General features: G+C 49.3%; 2 protein-coding genes across 5 annotated transcripts in view; one reads left to right on the top strand and one right to left on the bottom strand.

Moving 5' to 3' along the window:
• The window catches only part of Stat1 (signal transducer and activator of transcription 1), a 37,896-nt gene extending 36,285 nt beyond the window's left edge, over nucleotides 1-1,611 (top strand). For both annotated transcript variants that reach the window (XM_050159378.1, XM_050159379.1), the window contains exon 25: nucleotides 90-1,611. In XM_050159378.1, coding sequence (XP_050015335.1) covers nucleotides 90-104 — 15 coding nt within the window. In that variant the 3' untranslated portion in view covers nucleotides 105-1,611. The remainder of the gene's footprint in view (nucleotides 1-89) is intronic.
• Nucleotides 864-16,075, bottom strand: part of Gls (glutaminase) — a 68,609-nt gene continuing 53,397 nt past the window's right edge. For all 3 annotated transcript variants that reach the window (XM_050159380.1, XM_050159382.1, XM_050159383.1), the window contains 4 exons: nucleotides 10,551-10,612; nucleotides 9,418-9,494; nucleotides 9,261-9,324; nucleotides 864-7,125 (listed from right to left, as the gene is read on the bottom strand). In XM_050159380.1, the coding sequence (XP_050015337.1) occupies nucleotides 6,969-7,125; nucleotides 9,261-9,324; nucleotides 9,418-9,494; nucleotides 10,551-10,612 (360 nt within the window). In that variant the 3' untranslated portion in view covers nucleotides 864-6,968. The remainder of the gene's footprint in view (nucleotides 7,126-9,260; nucleotides 9,325-9,417; nucleotides 9,495-10,550; nucleotides 10,613-16,075) is intronic.

The raw sequence follows: 16,075 nt of genomic DNA on the forward strand, positions 1-16,075 counted from the left end.
CCCTGCTCCAAGGGCAGTGGTGTAAGATAAACGAGTCGCGTGCCATGGCATCCGCGTAATGACCCTAACTGCATTTTGTCTCTTTGCAGATGAGCGCAGTATAAACATGAATTTCCTTCCCATCTGTGACTCCCTCCTGCTCCTGTTCCTGTTCCTTCACCTGCTGTGTTTCTAGGGAAACGCAAGAAAGAACAACACGGTTGTTGCCCCCTCCCCCCCCCCTCCCGTTGCTAGCGAGCGGATATTTCTCTTCGCTAGAAACCTGTTACTCTGAAGGACTTCATGCGTCTTAACTGAAGGCGAACCGGAGAATCGCTTGTGTAAAGTAGATTCTGCAGACAGAGCAGAGACCCGCCCAAGGCGTCGGGACTAAGACAGCCAGTGTCTGGGAAAGGTGAGGAGTAGAGCGACCTCTAGTAAATGCTGTGTCATCAGTGCCCAACCGCCACACATCACGGGACAGTCCGCAGTGTGATGTGGGAGCGGTTCTGTCCTGAAGATACTGGCGTGCTCCCCCTGCTTTATGGCTGGAAGTCTTGCGCTCTTTTGCCTATGGCACAGTTCAAAGCCAACTTTATAATGCAGTGAAATGTCAGACGTTAGTGGACATCCTTCATCTGAGTGGGAGGGGGGGTACAGGGGTGTCAGCACATCTTCTACACTGGCCTGTAAAACTGCCGGCACGATTGCGCTCTTCGGTGACCTAGCTCTGTTGTTGGCTGCGGTTAAGCGAAACTAAACACCCGTAGAAGAAAGACCGTTTTCCAAATTCTCCAGTAGTTTCTGTTTAGTATATACTCCACCAAGCTAAGTGGGTCTTGCTGTCATTTTGGTCACCGGTTGAATAAAACTATCTTTGCACATCCATTAAGGGAGCCAGCTTTCTTAAGGCAAACTTTTTTTTTTTTAAGTTGAAACCACAGATCTAGATAAGCCCAGCAGTTTTATTCATGTTCTTGAATGGGCTGCCTTTATTATTTCTAGCTGGTTGTCTTCATTAGCCACGAAATTAGAAAAACTAGTAACTGACTTGACTCATTAGCCAAATACGAGTATCGGATAATTCCAAAATACATTTTGTGTCATGGTACTGAACACTCTTTTTCACTGATAATGGGCCTTTTCTGCCAATGGTTTCGTGGCCTGCCCTGAGTTGTCAGACGACTTTGGAGGGACAGTGTTTTATGGCATGTGCTGTTTATCCACCTTCCTCAGTGGCCCCAGCACAGTTCAGTGGTCCAGGGAAGCGTGGGTTGCCAAGGTTCTTCTGGGCAGCTGTCCCAGACTGCTGTGCCCATTGTCCCTGCCGCAGCCGTGTGCTATGGGCTGCACTTAGCCTATGCACAGCCCTATCCATGGTCCCCAACGGAAGCAGAGGCCTCCTCGCTTTCCGTGTGCAGCCTGGGACCGGCTGGGCTCTCAGACTCTTAAAGTGAACAAGAAACAAACCGTCTTAAAAGTACTATGTCTAGATGCTGGGATCTAACTGTTGCTTACGTCGTCCACTGAGAACGGTTGCTGTGGTTTCATTCTGTTGAACTAAGACTTTAAAAAAATGTTAAAATGTTAGCCTCCTGTTGGTATTTAATATAAAGATATTTAAAATGTCTAGTATTGTGAGTTGGTTTAATATGTGTCTCACTGACGTATCAGGCCTATTTTAAAATAAGATTGATGACACTGTTTTTCTAATTGTTACCCTTGCTTACTGTCCTGGTAGCCACAGTGACTCTGGCAGTTTAGGGTAGGCATCATGGCGAGGTCGCTCGTGAGGCAGAGGCACAGGGATCAGGAGTTTAAAGTCATTCCTGGCTACGTGGCAAGTCCAAGGCCAGCCTGGGCTACATGAGTTCATAACTCTTGAAAGCAGAGGGAGCAGGGACAAAAGAGAGGTGTCTAAGTCAGTGGAAGACAATCTCTTTAAATTCTTAAGTCACTGACTGATGTAAGAAGTCACCAAACGTCCTAGCTTAAGGATGGTTTGCGTTTGAGTATGTCCAGGATGGCATTTTCTAAGAATAGAGCATGTATGTCCCACTTCGGATAGACTGATTTTACTTAGGCACTTTCTGAGGTGGCATTGCATATATGGAATCTACTGACTGCCTGAACACGAATGTGGAACATGAAGGCATTGGTCAGCAAACGAGGCAGACCCATGGTGCCCGACGGCTGCAGGGAAGGCGCCAGAGGAAGCTGGAAAGTTGAAAAGTCTTTGACTTTTGGAGCCTGGCAGCTGCCCCCATCTTGAGGGGATGATTTACCCAAAGGCATCTTTTGTTTAAGATACTGAAATATCTGTCTTGAACCAGGCATTCCTCTAGATGCTTGGAAGACACTAGTAGACAGAACAAATGCCCCTGTCATAAACATAAGATGTTCTCAGATACTGGGCTATATGCTCAGCAGACACTTTACCCACTGAAGCTTAATGGAGATTTTGCGAAGTAAATGTAGCCAGTGGTCAGTGGTTCGGAGCCCTCGTGGCTCTGGCAGTGGACCTAGGTCCAGTTCCCAGCACCCACACGGCATCTATAACCCCAGTCCCAGGGAATCTGATACTTTCTTCTGACCTCCATGGGCACCAGGCTTATGTAATGTGCAGACGCACACAAAGGCAAAACATTTATACACATAATCTAATTTTTTTTTGACTAGTCAAAAGCTACTGATCATGTCAATGTTACAGGAAAATGCACATAATTTCCAAGAAATAACATCAAAGCCAATTACAGGAAGCCGAGGCTCCTCAGTAGTGTTTTAAAATCTGGACAGCTCAGTGGTCATCAGCAAGGCGAGGCCCTCAAGTTCAGGGAGACCACGCCTGGGCCGTGGACTGTGGACTCTGACTTTAAAGGGACAGCGTGATGTACTGTAGAAAAATAATCCTAACTTACGACACTTATACTCAGAACACCAAGTAAAGCTACCCAGAAGGTAGAGATGCCATTATATCTGCCGTGAAACTTGTGGACTCTGTATTTTACAATGGTGCCAGACTCAGTTCGTTACTGTCGGCATGTTCGCAGCCCTTCCTATGTCTTCTGCGTAAATGATACCTCGGTGCCCCGACAGTCTAGCTTCATAGCAGATCGGCTGCTAGAATGTAAAAGGCAGCAGGAGGCATGGCCCAGTCAGGCCAGGCTCCAGAACAGACAGGAGCCCTCTGAGCAGTCCTGGAGAGCCTGCCTTTCCGGACTGTTAGCTTCTGTCCCCTCCTTTTAAAACAGCTGCCGTAATTATGACGAAGCCTAGACCCTTCTGTCTCCAAACACTACACCCCCTAGCCTACCCATCCGCACCCTTTCACACCCAGATGCTTTCCCATTTGTAAAAAGTGTGTAAGAGCCACCTAGTGCATCCACGGGCTGCTTCCCTGAACACCCATGAGTTATGAGCTTATGTTACCATAGGGACTAACAAATAAGACTAACCTAAACTCCTAAAAAAAAAAGTGCCATGAAAATAGAGTGATCACGGTTAGATTAACAACTAGAACGTTTCCCTGTTGGGGTTATCCTGTGCACTGTGCACCGCCACCAAGTTTCCGTCTGCAGACACACGCGTGTTCAGTAGGAGCTGACTCATGTCGCAGGACTTGGTACTGACATGCGTGGCCCCAAAACTCACCCGAGAGAGACTCTAGTAACTGTAAGTGAAGATATGTACTTCCCTGTAACTGTGTGATAGGGTACAGGGAGAGAATATTGACTAAGAGCTGCATATCGTGGTCCACTGTTGGGTCCCAGCTTCATCAATAAAAGCGTGGGTTAGATCAAAGAATTCCATGTGTTATTAATAGATTATTATTATTATTATTTGGTTTTTCGAGACAGGGTTTCTCCGTAGCTTTGGAGCCTGTCCTGGAGTTAGCACTTATAGACCAGGCTGGCCTCGAACTCACAGAGATCCACCCGCCTCTGCCTCCCGAGTGCTGGGATTAAAGGCGTGCGCCACCACCACCTGGCTATTATTATTATTAGAATGATAGAGATGGCCCTAACACCACAGCTGCTGTAACTAAGCCGCTTGGTTTGTGGCACAAGACTTTGATAAAATTAAAAAATGGGATTGGCATGGTGTTCATAAACCTTTGTGGTTAGGAAACCAGACACTGATTTAACCCCAAGAGGACCAGGGCATTCTCGAATGGAGAACCATTTCCACGTGTGGGGGACTCAGGAGAGCCGCCAGCCAGGCCCACTCAGATCCTGGTGTGGTGGTCCTGGGTCAGCTCCCCAGTAGACGTCAGAGCTCCATGGAAACGTGCTCGCATCCAGGGATACCTGCAATGGCGCAGTGCAGCCCGGTACCCTGAGCACTTTAACTGTACAGGCACAGTGCGAGCTTCTAGAGAGCTGAACGAGCCTGCCCATCACAGCATCCACAGCTAGGTTCCCACAGTTCTCATCCTCGCCCTGGGTCCACACATCCCACGTGACTCTGTGTGCTCCCTGGCCCGTAACAGGCTGGCTGTAAAACAGCTACAGACTCACAACTCAAAAGTGCAGAGAAAAACCTTAGTTATTTTAAGAAAATTCATTCCTCACGGCTTGTTTTCAATACATGTATTTATTAGGCAGTAAAAAGCAACATAACCTGATCTCATTTAAAATAAATATTTCCCAATTTCAGAACACTTACAGTTTATAGTTTTTTAAGATTTCATTTTGGGAAACGTCGGAAGTAGATACATTCAAAGCTTTGGACTCCCCAGGAGGGACCTAAATCGCACATCAGGTCACCTAGTCCCTGACAGACAGCAGGATCAAGAGCAAATCCAGCTAGCTGTGCGGCTAAAGCGCGGTGTATCCCCAGGCATGGGTATTACAACAGGGACAGCAGAAACAGCAGCGTAAACAGAGCTTCAAACCAACATGACCATGTAATGTTCCCCTGATACAGAAAAATTACACAAGATCGTAAAGCCAAAACGAAACGAAACAAAAAAAAAAATAAGATCTTTGGAGTTTACTGATGGCAGCAGTAACAGCTCATTCAAGCATTTAAAACAAAAGTGTTCTCCTTAATATCAGCCACTAGCAGAGAGCCGGAGCAAGACCTGGCACGTAGTCATAACACCGTGAGGGGAAAGAGCCTATTTAACCAGGCCACAAAGACTGTACAAAACGGCACTGATCTTAGAAAAGATACAACTTCTGTTTTCAAATAATATGCAGAATAACATTCAGAGAAGCCTCGGAGTCACTGGTGATAGTTAAGTCACGCATCGAACCACACAAAGCCAGTTGCTTCTGGAATAGCGTGAGCTCAGGGGATTCCAACTAAAACGCGGTCACGCCTTAACTTTGGAGCTGATGTCCCCGCGCAGAGTGCCCCCCCGCCTGTCTCAAGAGGCTTGCGGAAGCAGAACACAGTGGCAGGGCTGGATGCCTGCCCACCATCCTCCCACAGCTCCTGGAACTTAGATCCATGGTGGGGGTGCCTGGCTCAGGGAAGGGGCACTCACTAAGGGGTTCATCAAGGGGGGTGCTGGCTAGGGAATGGAAGGGGACGGCTGATAACGGGACCACAGCAGCTGGCGGCTACTGGACACTGTGCCGCCAGGCGTCAGGAAACTCGGGTGCAGTTCCGTGTTGATAGCGAGGGTCAGAGACTCTGTGTTCATGTGGTAACCACTGCATCTGTGTAGTTGAGAATTCTGCATCTTCCGCGGGCAGTTTCCAAGAAGTGCATTTGTGTGTGCACGTGCATGCACACATGCGCTCCATCACCAGAAGTCCTCACTAACAGAGCCCTCGTCTCTCGGAAGTAGAATAGGGTCCACTATGGGCAATTGCTAGAAAACTGGGTTCTCGCTAAGGTTCCTTTGACCTGTTTTCTAAGTTACTCAGAAATCACTGTTCCAAAACAAAGACATGGGGAGTCTAAATTTACAAGGACGTCATCTTTCCTGAGTCTGCCCGAGAGTTAGGAACAGAGGGGGGCAGTGCAGAGTGACCCCCCCGCCCGGGCCTCAGGAAGGGACGGCTAGCCTATGCAGACTGTTGCCATTAGGACTGAAGGGAAATGTCACCTGCGGCTGTCCCTATGCGTGTCCCTGTAACTTTGGTAACGGAGAGCATGTTTGAACTTTTCTCTGTTGTAGAAGCTGAAAGAAACGTCCAAGTCTGCGGTAGCACTGTCTTAACTCTTAAGCTAAGTTAGACGCCTGAATCTTGGTTCCTCTTCTGTAGATAACGGCCAGGCTCTGTCTCTGGGCTAGGAATGTGAGCATTGCTGACTTGCTGAGGACACACGAGACTGCAGAGAGTGCCGGCACTCACTTTCCCAAGGCCTCAGAGAGGCTGGCCCGAGGACCGTATGAAAGGAAAGGTCTCAAAGGTACTAGAACTATATCCATACGTATGTTTTGGTCACCAAACGTATCGTCGCAGAGTCCCTGATAAAACCTAATCAGAATTGGCGAGCTCTATGAACAGCTAGCAACTATTTTAGTGTTGAAGGAGTCACCTTGACGTGAGGGTGAGGACACATTTTAAATACTCAACCATGTGCATATAGTTGTTCGAACACTCAAGCTAATCTATAAAGTCTTGAAAACCACACTGGTTTATCTAATGACAGCATCCACCCCGCGGGTAAACTGTACAACGAAGCTTAGCTCATAAATGCCTATGAGGAGATCATCACCCGGGGATTGAAAGTTTACAACACACACGACTCATGAGGGCCACACACGTCAGCTAGCATCGGTAACTAACTATTCCTGGACATCAAGTTGTGCAACGCAAGAGGTAACTATTGCTCACATTATGAAGGGAGGTTCTTTTATTTCTATTTTCCCCAAAGACATCAGATTTTGTCCTGTGCGCACAAGGAAGGAAACTCCAGTAACACTGACATGACAAACGCACAGTGCACATCACTGGCAGACAGAAATATACATGTTCTTCATAGCCATGTTCCACAATCGAATAGGTAAGTAACCCAAGCCTCTCGGACCATTACAACAGCCCATCGAGGTTCTTGTGGACAGTCTGATTTTCCTTCCCGTTGTCAGAGTCCCCTTGGGGTGTGTACTGGACTTGGTATTCCTGGAGGATTTTAAAGACGTCGTGGTGTCCGAAGTGCAGCGCTTCGTCCATGGGGGTGTTGTTCCACCTGTAGCACACAGACAGGGGCGTCAGTACTCCGCACTGCTGCACAGAGACGGCTGCCCAGCATCCCCGGGCTCTAGGTCCATCCCAGGTTCCCTGGCCACTCAGGCTCCGCGCCATTAGCAGCATCGCAAGTGAGTACGGCAAAGGCGCCCAACAGCTGGTCTGAGTGAGCCATCTGGTACCCAGGAGGACAACTGAGGGGCAGAGGGGTCCTGTGAAAAGACCCCGCTTCCATACCCACGTGCTAAGGGAGGGGCCTCTGGAAGCCAAGTCTAGTGTTGCAGGTGTTTAAAAATAAGACAGTAACAAGCATCATCCCAACCCTTCCCAGAAAATTCACGTTCCTGTGAACTCAAAAGTCTCAACATCCTCGTGACATCAAATACATGTTAGATAAGCAAGACCTGCCCAGGGAAAGTGACCCTTTTATCGTACCCAGCAAGGGTAGGGGGCTGCAGGCTTAACTGGTCCGCTGCTTGACCAGAACTCCTTGCCCCCACTGTGAGAGGAAGAAGGAGATTCAAGGACAAGAAAAGAGTGGTCACAGCAATGAGTCAGCCCAAGGCCCAGCAGACACCGGGCATGCTCCCTGGCTCCTGGCTCCTTCACAACCTTGAGCCCGCCCTCTCAGCTCCCTCTGCTGGTTCCTGTTCCTCCCCCACCTCCCTGCTTTAGCCTCTTTCCTTCATTCTGTATCTACCCTCAACCTTTCACCTTAATGGGTCACAACATAAACAGAAACAACCAAAAGTGCTTAAGTTAGCATTCGATGTTTCTAGTGGCCTGTCCTTGATGTTCAAAATCAGGTAAGTGTCACTTTACGTGTCTCTTACGTTCCTCAAAAAACATGGCTCTAACATGACCAAATGTTTGTGTTAATCTGTGTGTGGGGGCATCTGCCCAGTCTTTACATCTCTTCCATTACGTAATGAAAAGTCTCTCGGGAAGGAATACACTATTTCACCCCTGCTATTTGATCAATAGCCGACGTGACTCTTATCAATGGGAAAATACACCCGGGTCTAGGCTTCACTCTGGATGCACAGTTAAATCCACAGCTACCAAGTTAGTCAGCTACCTTTGTCTATAAGATGGACGCTTGTGTTTCCACATTCTCAGAGGCAAATTTGGAGTGGAGGAATTCACATAGTATTCCCAACATGCATTGCGTAGGTCGTGTTTGAGTTCTAAGCACAGCGAGACACTTTTCGGCCTCTTACTCTGCAGGGCACTATGATGGGCACTAGACTGGTAGATGGGGGGGGGGACTGTCAACGCAACTAATTTCAATCATTGTTTTTAATGAGCACTGAAAGGGAGAGACAGCCAACACGTCGCCACCTTACAAAATTGCTAGCAAATTTCAGATACTGACACTGGCTTCTCACTTTTTGTACGCTGAACCAAGAAGGTTTAGGCCCCGCCCCCCCAAACAAAGGCTTAGAAAGCCGGTCAGCTCCCCAGAAGGTTGCTCCCCAGGAGGTTGCTAGCTTATTCCCACCTTCGTGCAGCTCTCGGGCTCCCTTCCAAACTTACTCGTACAACAGCACCAAGTATGGTTGTTCCCTTGCATTCTTCACAGGCTCTGCCTGTCCTCACCGAGCACGTGGCTCACCCAGTCCACTCTAGGAGGGGATGCCCAGGGAGTGGGCACAGCAGTGCCTCTTCAGCACAGCCCGGGCTGGGAAGTGGTCATGTGGGCGGGGGGGGGGGTGTGTGTGCACAGAGGAGGTTCTAGGTGGTTCTTCCCACTGCAGGCACAACACCCTTCCTCACTCGGTGCCACCCAGTGTCCTTCTCTCCAGTGGACCACTGAAAATTCAGCTTCCACAAAGCCTTCAAAAACTAGCTGGCCAAATCCAGGGATACCCATCACTGCCAACACATTCAAGATGATTTTTTTTTTTTTTTTACAAACTGTGAGAACAGAATTCCCATTTTATCTTTTCAAGTACAAAGCTGCGTCTTCTTCGTATGGGCTGACTGATAACTAACCTAAGATTTCCGAATAAGGCAGGCTTTGATGTCACACAGCAAGCCCCTTGATGCATTCACACGTAGCTGTCACTCAACACGACAATCCTGTGTATTCAGTCTGTGTTATCAATCACACCAGAAGGCAATGCAGACACTCACCTGTCCTTGGGGAAGGGGTTCACCTTGCAAGCTTCCAGCAAAAATTTAACCACTTCCACATGACCTGCAGCCCCCAACATACAAAAGGAGATTTTAGTTTCGAGAAGAATTGAAGTCTGTAAAAACCATAGCAAGCGGTTTGCAGTTCGCGCATTACCCTCGGCGGCAGCCACGTGGAGGGCCGTTCTGGAGTCGTAGTCCCGCTGCTCCATGTCCATGGCCGACAGGGCAAACCTGAAAGTCCGAAACAGCCATTCACTACAGGTGGTCGGGTTAACCCGGTGGTAACAGTTACTCCATCCGCTCATTCAGATCCCACGCTCTCCCAGCTCCACTAATGGTACCCAGCTCAGCCCCCACTGAGCCGTGGGTGAATGCCACGTGACCGCTCCTCCTTCGCTACTTTCCAGTGAGATGAGCATCAGCTGCCGCTCCCAGAACTCAGCTTCGTCCCATCATGATGCAAACCCAGGAGCGGCACCAAAGAGGCAAAAAACGCCCATAGTAAAGCGGTGTGCTTCCAGCAGGCTTCCCCTTCTTCGACTACACTGCCTGGGGTTACCCCGTGCTGCCAAGGCTTTAAAACAGCATGGAAACCAACTTAGCTCCGAGAGGGAACTCTCGCTCGGTATTCAGGGGCCCATGGCCTTTCTAGTCCTAGTAACGTGAGCGACACCGAACACCTGCGTCACCAGAGATCCATTACAGCCAACCACTAGCCAGTTAGGGGCCAGTTGCCACAGACAGCTGGGCTTCTATGGAAGGACAAGAAGCAGGTCCAATGGGCTGGAGAGATGGCTCAGAGGTTAAGAGCATTGCCTGCTCTTCCAAAGGTCCTGAGTTCAATTCCCAGCAACCACATGGTGGCTCACAACCATCTGTAATGAGGTCTGGTGCCCTCTTCTGGCTAGCTGTATACATAATAAATAAAGAAAGAAAAATTAAAAAAAAAAAAAAAAGAAGCAGGTCCAAGACACGGAAAGTGTAGGGGGGCGGTCTAAGTGGAAGTGGGGTTCTTTGTATCTTATTTGGTGACTTGTATTACAAGTGTGGGTGAGCCAGGCGATGGTGGCGCACGCCTTTAATCCCAGCACTCGGGAGGCAGAGGCAGGCGGATCTCTGTGAGTTCGAGACCAGCTCTGATCTACAGAGCTAGTGCCAGGACAGGCTCCAAAGCCACAAAGAAACCCTGTCTCGGAAAAAAAAAAAAAAAAAAAAAAAACAAGTATGGGTGAGACCTTAAGACCTTCGAACACCTAAAGCCACAGCGCATCCACCGAGAGAGCATACCTCCGGAGGGCAGACACATCTCCAGTGTACGCAGCGAACAGAAGGTTTATTACCGACTTTACCTGCGAACAAAGAAGAGACAGACATTTGCGGGAGAAGGCAAACACTACCGCTGCCGCGTAGTGCCGTGTGCTTTGAACTTCAGCTGCGGTGGCCAATGTTATCGCGGGTCCATACCTAAAGAACACACACGGCCTTTTCTTTTACCAGGACCGTGGGAAAGTCTAGACACAGACTGCCACTCCTAACACTGCCGTCTGCAGTTAGGACGACCTGGGAAACCTCACAAGGCACGTCTCACTACTGCGAACTAGTGTGCACATGGGTAAAGGACGTATCGCATACTGAAACCACTCAGGCTACATACTTGTGTCGTCCCTGGCAGCAATACTGTCCCCGCTAGTTACCGACTGCTTGGCAGATCTGAGAGAGAAGCGGGTTCGTGTCGCCGTAAACTTGAGAACAAAGCTGCTCTTCACTGGGAGTCAGGACGAGTGCCCAGATGTAAACGGGTGTGCTCAGAACGGAAGACACTGCCTGAAGGTTAACCCCTGCCACAGACGGCTCTAAGGCTTAAGGTGCATCTACTTTTGATACCTATCTGCTTGTTTTTATAGTTAAATGGAAGAGGCTAGTGATCCTAAGACCACCCAGTGAAGTCCTGACTCCATCCAGACTGTCTATCCCTGTTTATTAAAAACCAGATACTACTAATCACACTCTGCCACGTCTACACCCCCATCATAACCTGCCACGTCCTACACCCCCATCACACTCTGCCACGTCTACACGCCCATCACACTCTGCCACGTCTACACCCCCATCACACTCTGCCACGTCTACACGCCATCACACTCTGCCACGTCTACACCCCATCACACTCTGCCACGCTTACACCCCCATCATACTCTGCCACGTCTGCACCCTGATCATACTCTGCCACGTCTACACCCTGTAGCAACAGCTTGCATTCTGCTGACTCAACCGAACAGGACTCAGTGGTAGACACATTAGTCTATCTGGGACACAGTGCGGCCCGGCTCTCCGCGAACAAAGACACAACCCTTGAACTGTTTCCCTCCTAGACATGAAACCTGACGTTGCCTTCACTCAGTGGCTCCCTCGCCAGCTAGGGAACTTGAAAGCCGACTGCTGAACATTGCTGAAGTCATGTAACTTAGCATTTAAAGCTGGACCTAAAAACTAGCCCAAACATTCTTCATGAAAATGAAGTCCATATGGTTGGATATTTCTTAAAACATTAAACTCCCTTGTTGGAGATTCGTGGGCGTATGGGACTCTGCGGAGTCCAGAGGTATGGGACCCTGTCTAGCTACGAGTGACACATCACGGCTTACTAGCTATCACCCCCAAAGTCCTCCATGTCTACTGCATCAGCCCACAAGCTCCCCGCTGCCGCCAGGCACTGGAGCCAGTGGGGAAGAGGCTTTCCCCATGAAGATTCTCAAAGTATGTAAAGATTACTCCTAGTGGGTATTTGTTTTCTACCACCTTCCAGGAAAGGTGGTAGAAAACGGGTCCCATTAGTCTCTTGGTAACTCCGATGGTTCTGCTGAGTTACGAGTCACCACTCACGAACACAGTGCTTGACATGGCCAGAAGAAAACGTAAGTCATTAGAACAAGTTAGAGACCATTGTTGAGTCACACCACAAGGTGCAGGTGAACCAAGGGCCATCTCGAGGAGCCATCTCTCCAGCCCAGGACCAGCTCCATCCCCAGCTCCCCTCTGCTGCGGGGCCGAACAACTCTTAAGACTACTGTTTCCCACTTTCTTTCATTAGCTTCTTTTATACTTTCTGCAGGCCAAGGCCAGGGTGAAGAACCCCGCCGACGACCCTAAAACAGCTGTTACGGACAACACCATTGGCCGTATCAACGCCATTTCCACAACTCCCCTCAGTCTTACTCAAAACACCGGCTTCTCTTCCCTTCAGCTCCTGCCTCCGACCACAGTACTGTTAACCACCGAGTTGTTTCTTCACGGAGCCTTCTAGACTCCTAGCGTCCTCACTTCCCTCCTGCGCCGGCTCCCTTACGTCTGCCATCACACACACACACAAACCCTTCACTCGGTATTGGACCCTACAGTTGCTCCCTTTCAGTCAGTATTTTCTGAATATGTTTTTGACTTCCCTGAGAATTACCTTCACATTCTGTGACCAGTACTCTCCAAGTTCCCGCGCCTTCCCTCTCTCACGACTTCTCCCAAGACACTGCAGCGCCCTGAACGCCCTTCTCTTGGCTGCTATGCCCACTCTCCATGGCCTTGTCGTACTTCAGAGGCACTCGCCATCCCGCCTCAGATGGGTTCACAGGTTCTTCTAGTCAGAATGACTTCCCCTTTCAGCTCAAGTTCCAATTCTAACTCTATTATTCATTATAAATTATTCCTAATGTCTAACTCATTGGCTCCATCTGACTGTCCAGCTGGCATTTCACATTCAAAATAGGAGACAGGCCTGAGTCCTGGGCCCTCCTGCTGACTGGCCAGCGCCGGGATAGCCAACCGGCACGCCACCCTCGTGTCTGACTAGATCTTGGTTTGTGCTGCCTTCCTCTCCTCCAGGATCTCCTAGTTCACCATGACACAGTTCAGGTCTCGTGCATTCTAAACCCCAGAAGTCACCGAGAGTTGATGCCCCCCCAGGGAGGGCTGACTGAAGCTAAGGAGGGTAGCCAGTAGCAGCCCCTGTCACCCAAGTGCCCCTGCTGAAAAGGGGAAGACCTCCTTTACCCGGGGGAACCGAGAGCATCTACCACACACTACCCACGCCTGTGCTTACCATCCGCACCCAGCTTATCCCTCCAGCAACTGCTGCTCCCGGCCTGCCTAGGCCGCAGCCTTACCTCAGGAGGACTGCAACGCCCTGGCCTCCCTCCTCCCGCTGACTGCTACCACAGGAGACCAGAAAGACAGCACATTCGTCACCTCCGCTTTACATACCGACTTCCACTCTGCCAGGACGTGCGGGGCTCAAAGGTTTTCCATCCCCTGGCGACACTGCACGCCATTCTCTGTGAACTCCTACCTGACGGCTTTGCCCCACCAGCAAGTTATTGCTCATTTTGCAGTCGTCAAAGCCTCCACCTCTCCCAGGAACACTTTTCCCACAGTGAGGAGAGACCCTTTCGCATTACCCAGGTCAACTCCTGAAGAGTCGGCCTGTCTTTCCTTCACTGCTCACCTCTTCCTTTCATTTTCCTACCCAGGGGAACTATTATTACCTGACCCCAACTTCTTTTTTTTTTTTTTTTTTAACCATCTTTGTCCCATTACATATAAACTCCATATGAGCAGAAATCTCCTTTTCTTTCCTGTGACCTGAGTCCATCGTGTATCCTGAAGTGGCCATCAGTACTAACTAAATGAATACTCTCCTGAAAAGCATCTAACATCCGGTGTTACCACTGCCTGGACCCGAGAAGCGTTAGCCCGGCACTCAAGGTTCTGCAGTCTTGCTAATCCGTTTTCTCTCTCAATTTCGACACAACAAAGCTGTCCCACTCACGAAGCCCTTGTTCCCGCTCCTGCTTGTGTGGGGTGTCTCTGTTCTCACACTGAAGCCGTTCAGACTTCCTGCCTGCGGCGCAAATACCAGGACCCATGGGTAGATGTGTTGCCCCACAACCTGAACACAGTCTGCTCCTCAGCCACAGTGTGTGGGCTCTGAGTGCCAGCCCCCGTCCATTTATCAATGAGCTGTCATTGGTGCCCCCCTGGATGGAAACATTAGTCCACTATGTGCCTGTCTATCTCCTTACGGCACCGTCACATATGACCCTACGGTGTATTTCCTTTTAACCCCAGATTCCGGTGTCCATAGCAATACTGTCTTACCCACAGTCCTCAGCTGCTACCTTTTCTACGCAGTAAAAGTCCTCATGTGGTTTAGTAACTGTACACATAACTACATGCCTACATGCCTTTGTCCTGGGGTGGGCTTGCTTGTCTTCAGTGCTGGGCCTGAACTCAGGGCCTTGAACACTTGAGGAAGGTGTTGTGCAAGCCGTTGGCTTTTAAAATCCCCAATTTAGATCAAGTATCTTTGAAGATAATTCCTGTGCCTTGCTTAGTCCCTTAACCTCTGACGAAAAGAAGGGCCGAAAGATACATTCTTATGAGGCTTAGGACAGGCTTATCTCACAATATAATGAGCCTGAGGCTTACTAACACGTAATCCTCACGCATGTTTCAGTTCAGATAAATACAAACTGAAATTAAATGAGAAAGCAGCGAGAACAAACAGCAGTTCTGTGATACACAGGAGGGATGCCAGCTCGCCTGAACAAAACCGACTAATGGGTACCTAACCATGGAAGTTTATTATTATTCTCATTAAAATAAAACGCCTGAATTTGCTCCAAATCAGTAAAAAAAAGGTTTGCTCACAAAGCATCTCTCAGACTGGAGGAGGTATCACATGTCTGGGTATCATAAATCACAAACGCCTCGGTTTTCGAGTCCCTACTGGAAGCCCTGGCTGGCTCTGAACTCGCGTCCTCCCATTCAGCCCGCGGGCTCCTGGGATTACAGGGATGTGCCGTCTACACCACCTAGGTTTAGTTTACATAATTCATGGAATGAGGTGTGGGCAGAGCACCAAGAAAGAAAAACGAACAGCTTCAAGACAGAAGAGGGGCATCATTTACTCAGGGGCAGATGTTTTCCTACTCGGCTCACTTACGCTGAAACCCTACAGAAGGGCCCTGGTAGGGAAGCTAAAGACAGGCCCCCTGCGAAGCGCAGCTCTGATCCACGGCCAGGTCAACCCTGAAGACATGGGCGTGCTCACGGTCAGAGGCTCTTCCCTACCACCCTCTCCTCTGACACCAGAGGTCCAGAAAACAGTGGGTTGGTTCACAGTGACTGCCAGAGGCGTGGAACCTGCTGGATTCCTTAGTGACGTAAACACAGACCAAACCGGGCAGGAACAGGAACCTCTGCCAATCCAGGGCTCTGACGTTTACCTCCCCGCAGTGAAAGCTCCTTTAGGACGTGTAGGCCTCGACCGTTTATAAATTCAAGGCTGGGTTCCCGTGTCGTGCACGCTCTCCAGTCCAACTTTCCTTATCTCCTCTTTGTCAGAACTTGCCAGAACCAGACCTTAGTTTATTTGTACAAAGTCATGACAACAGTGACCCCAAAAAATGTTACAGTTCACTTGCGTTCACCTGACTCTGGCACGCTGGGCAGGGTCAGAGCTTACTTTTCCTGCCACAGCTCTGTGTGTGTGTGTGTGTGTGTGTGTGTGTGTGTGTGTGTGTACTAAGCCTATTTAAAATATGACAGAAAACCTAACAACCCAACATCTTCACCTTGTTCTTTTGAATTTCAGAAGGTTCAACTGTGACTTCTGTTTCTCAAATACCCTGGCTAGCTGCACCTCTATGTAATAATTATTGAGTGTATCGTGTTGAGTTTAAGCAGTGGGTAAATTTTGAGAAATTCAACATTGACAGTTATTTTGGGATCCCTGACAGGCCAGATTAAAACACGTAGAT

The sequence above is a fragment of the Alexandromys fortis genome, unplaced genomic scaffold, assembly GCF_014885135.2.
Source record: "Alexandromys fortis isolate MF-2015 unplaced genomic scaffold, M_Fortis_MF-2015_v1.1 scaffold_65, whole genome shotgun sequence".
In the NCBI taxonomy this organism is placed as follows: Eukaryota; Metazoa; Chordata; class Mammalia; order Rodentia; family Cricetidae; genus Alexandromys; species Alexandromys fortis.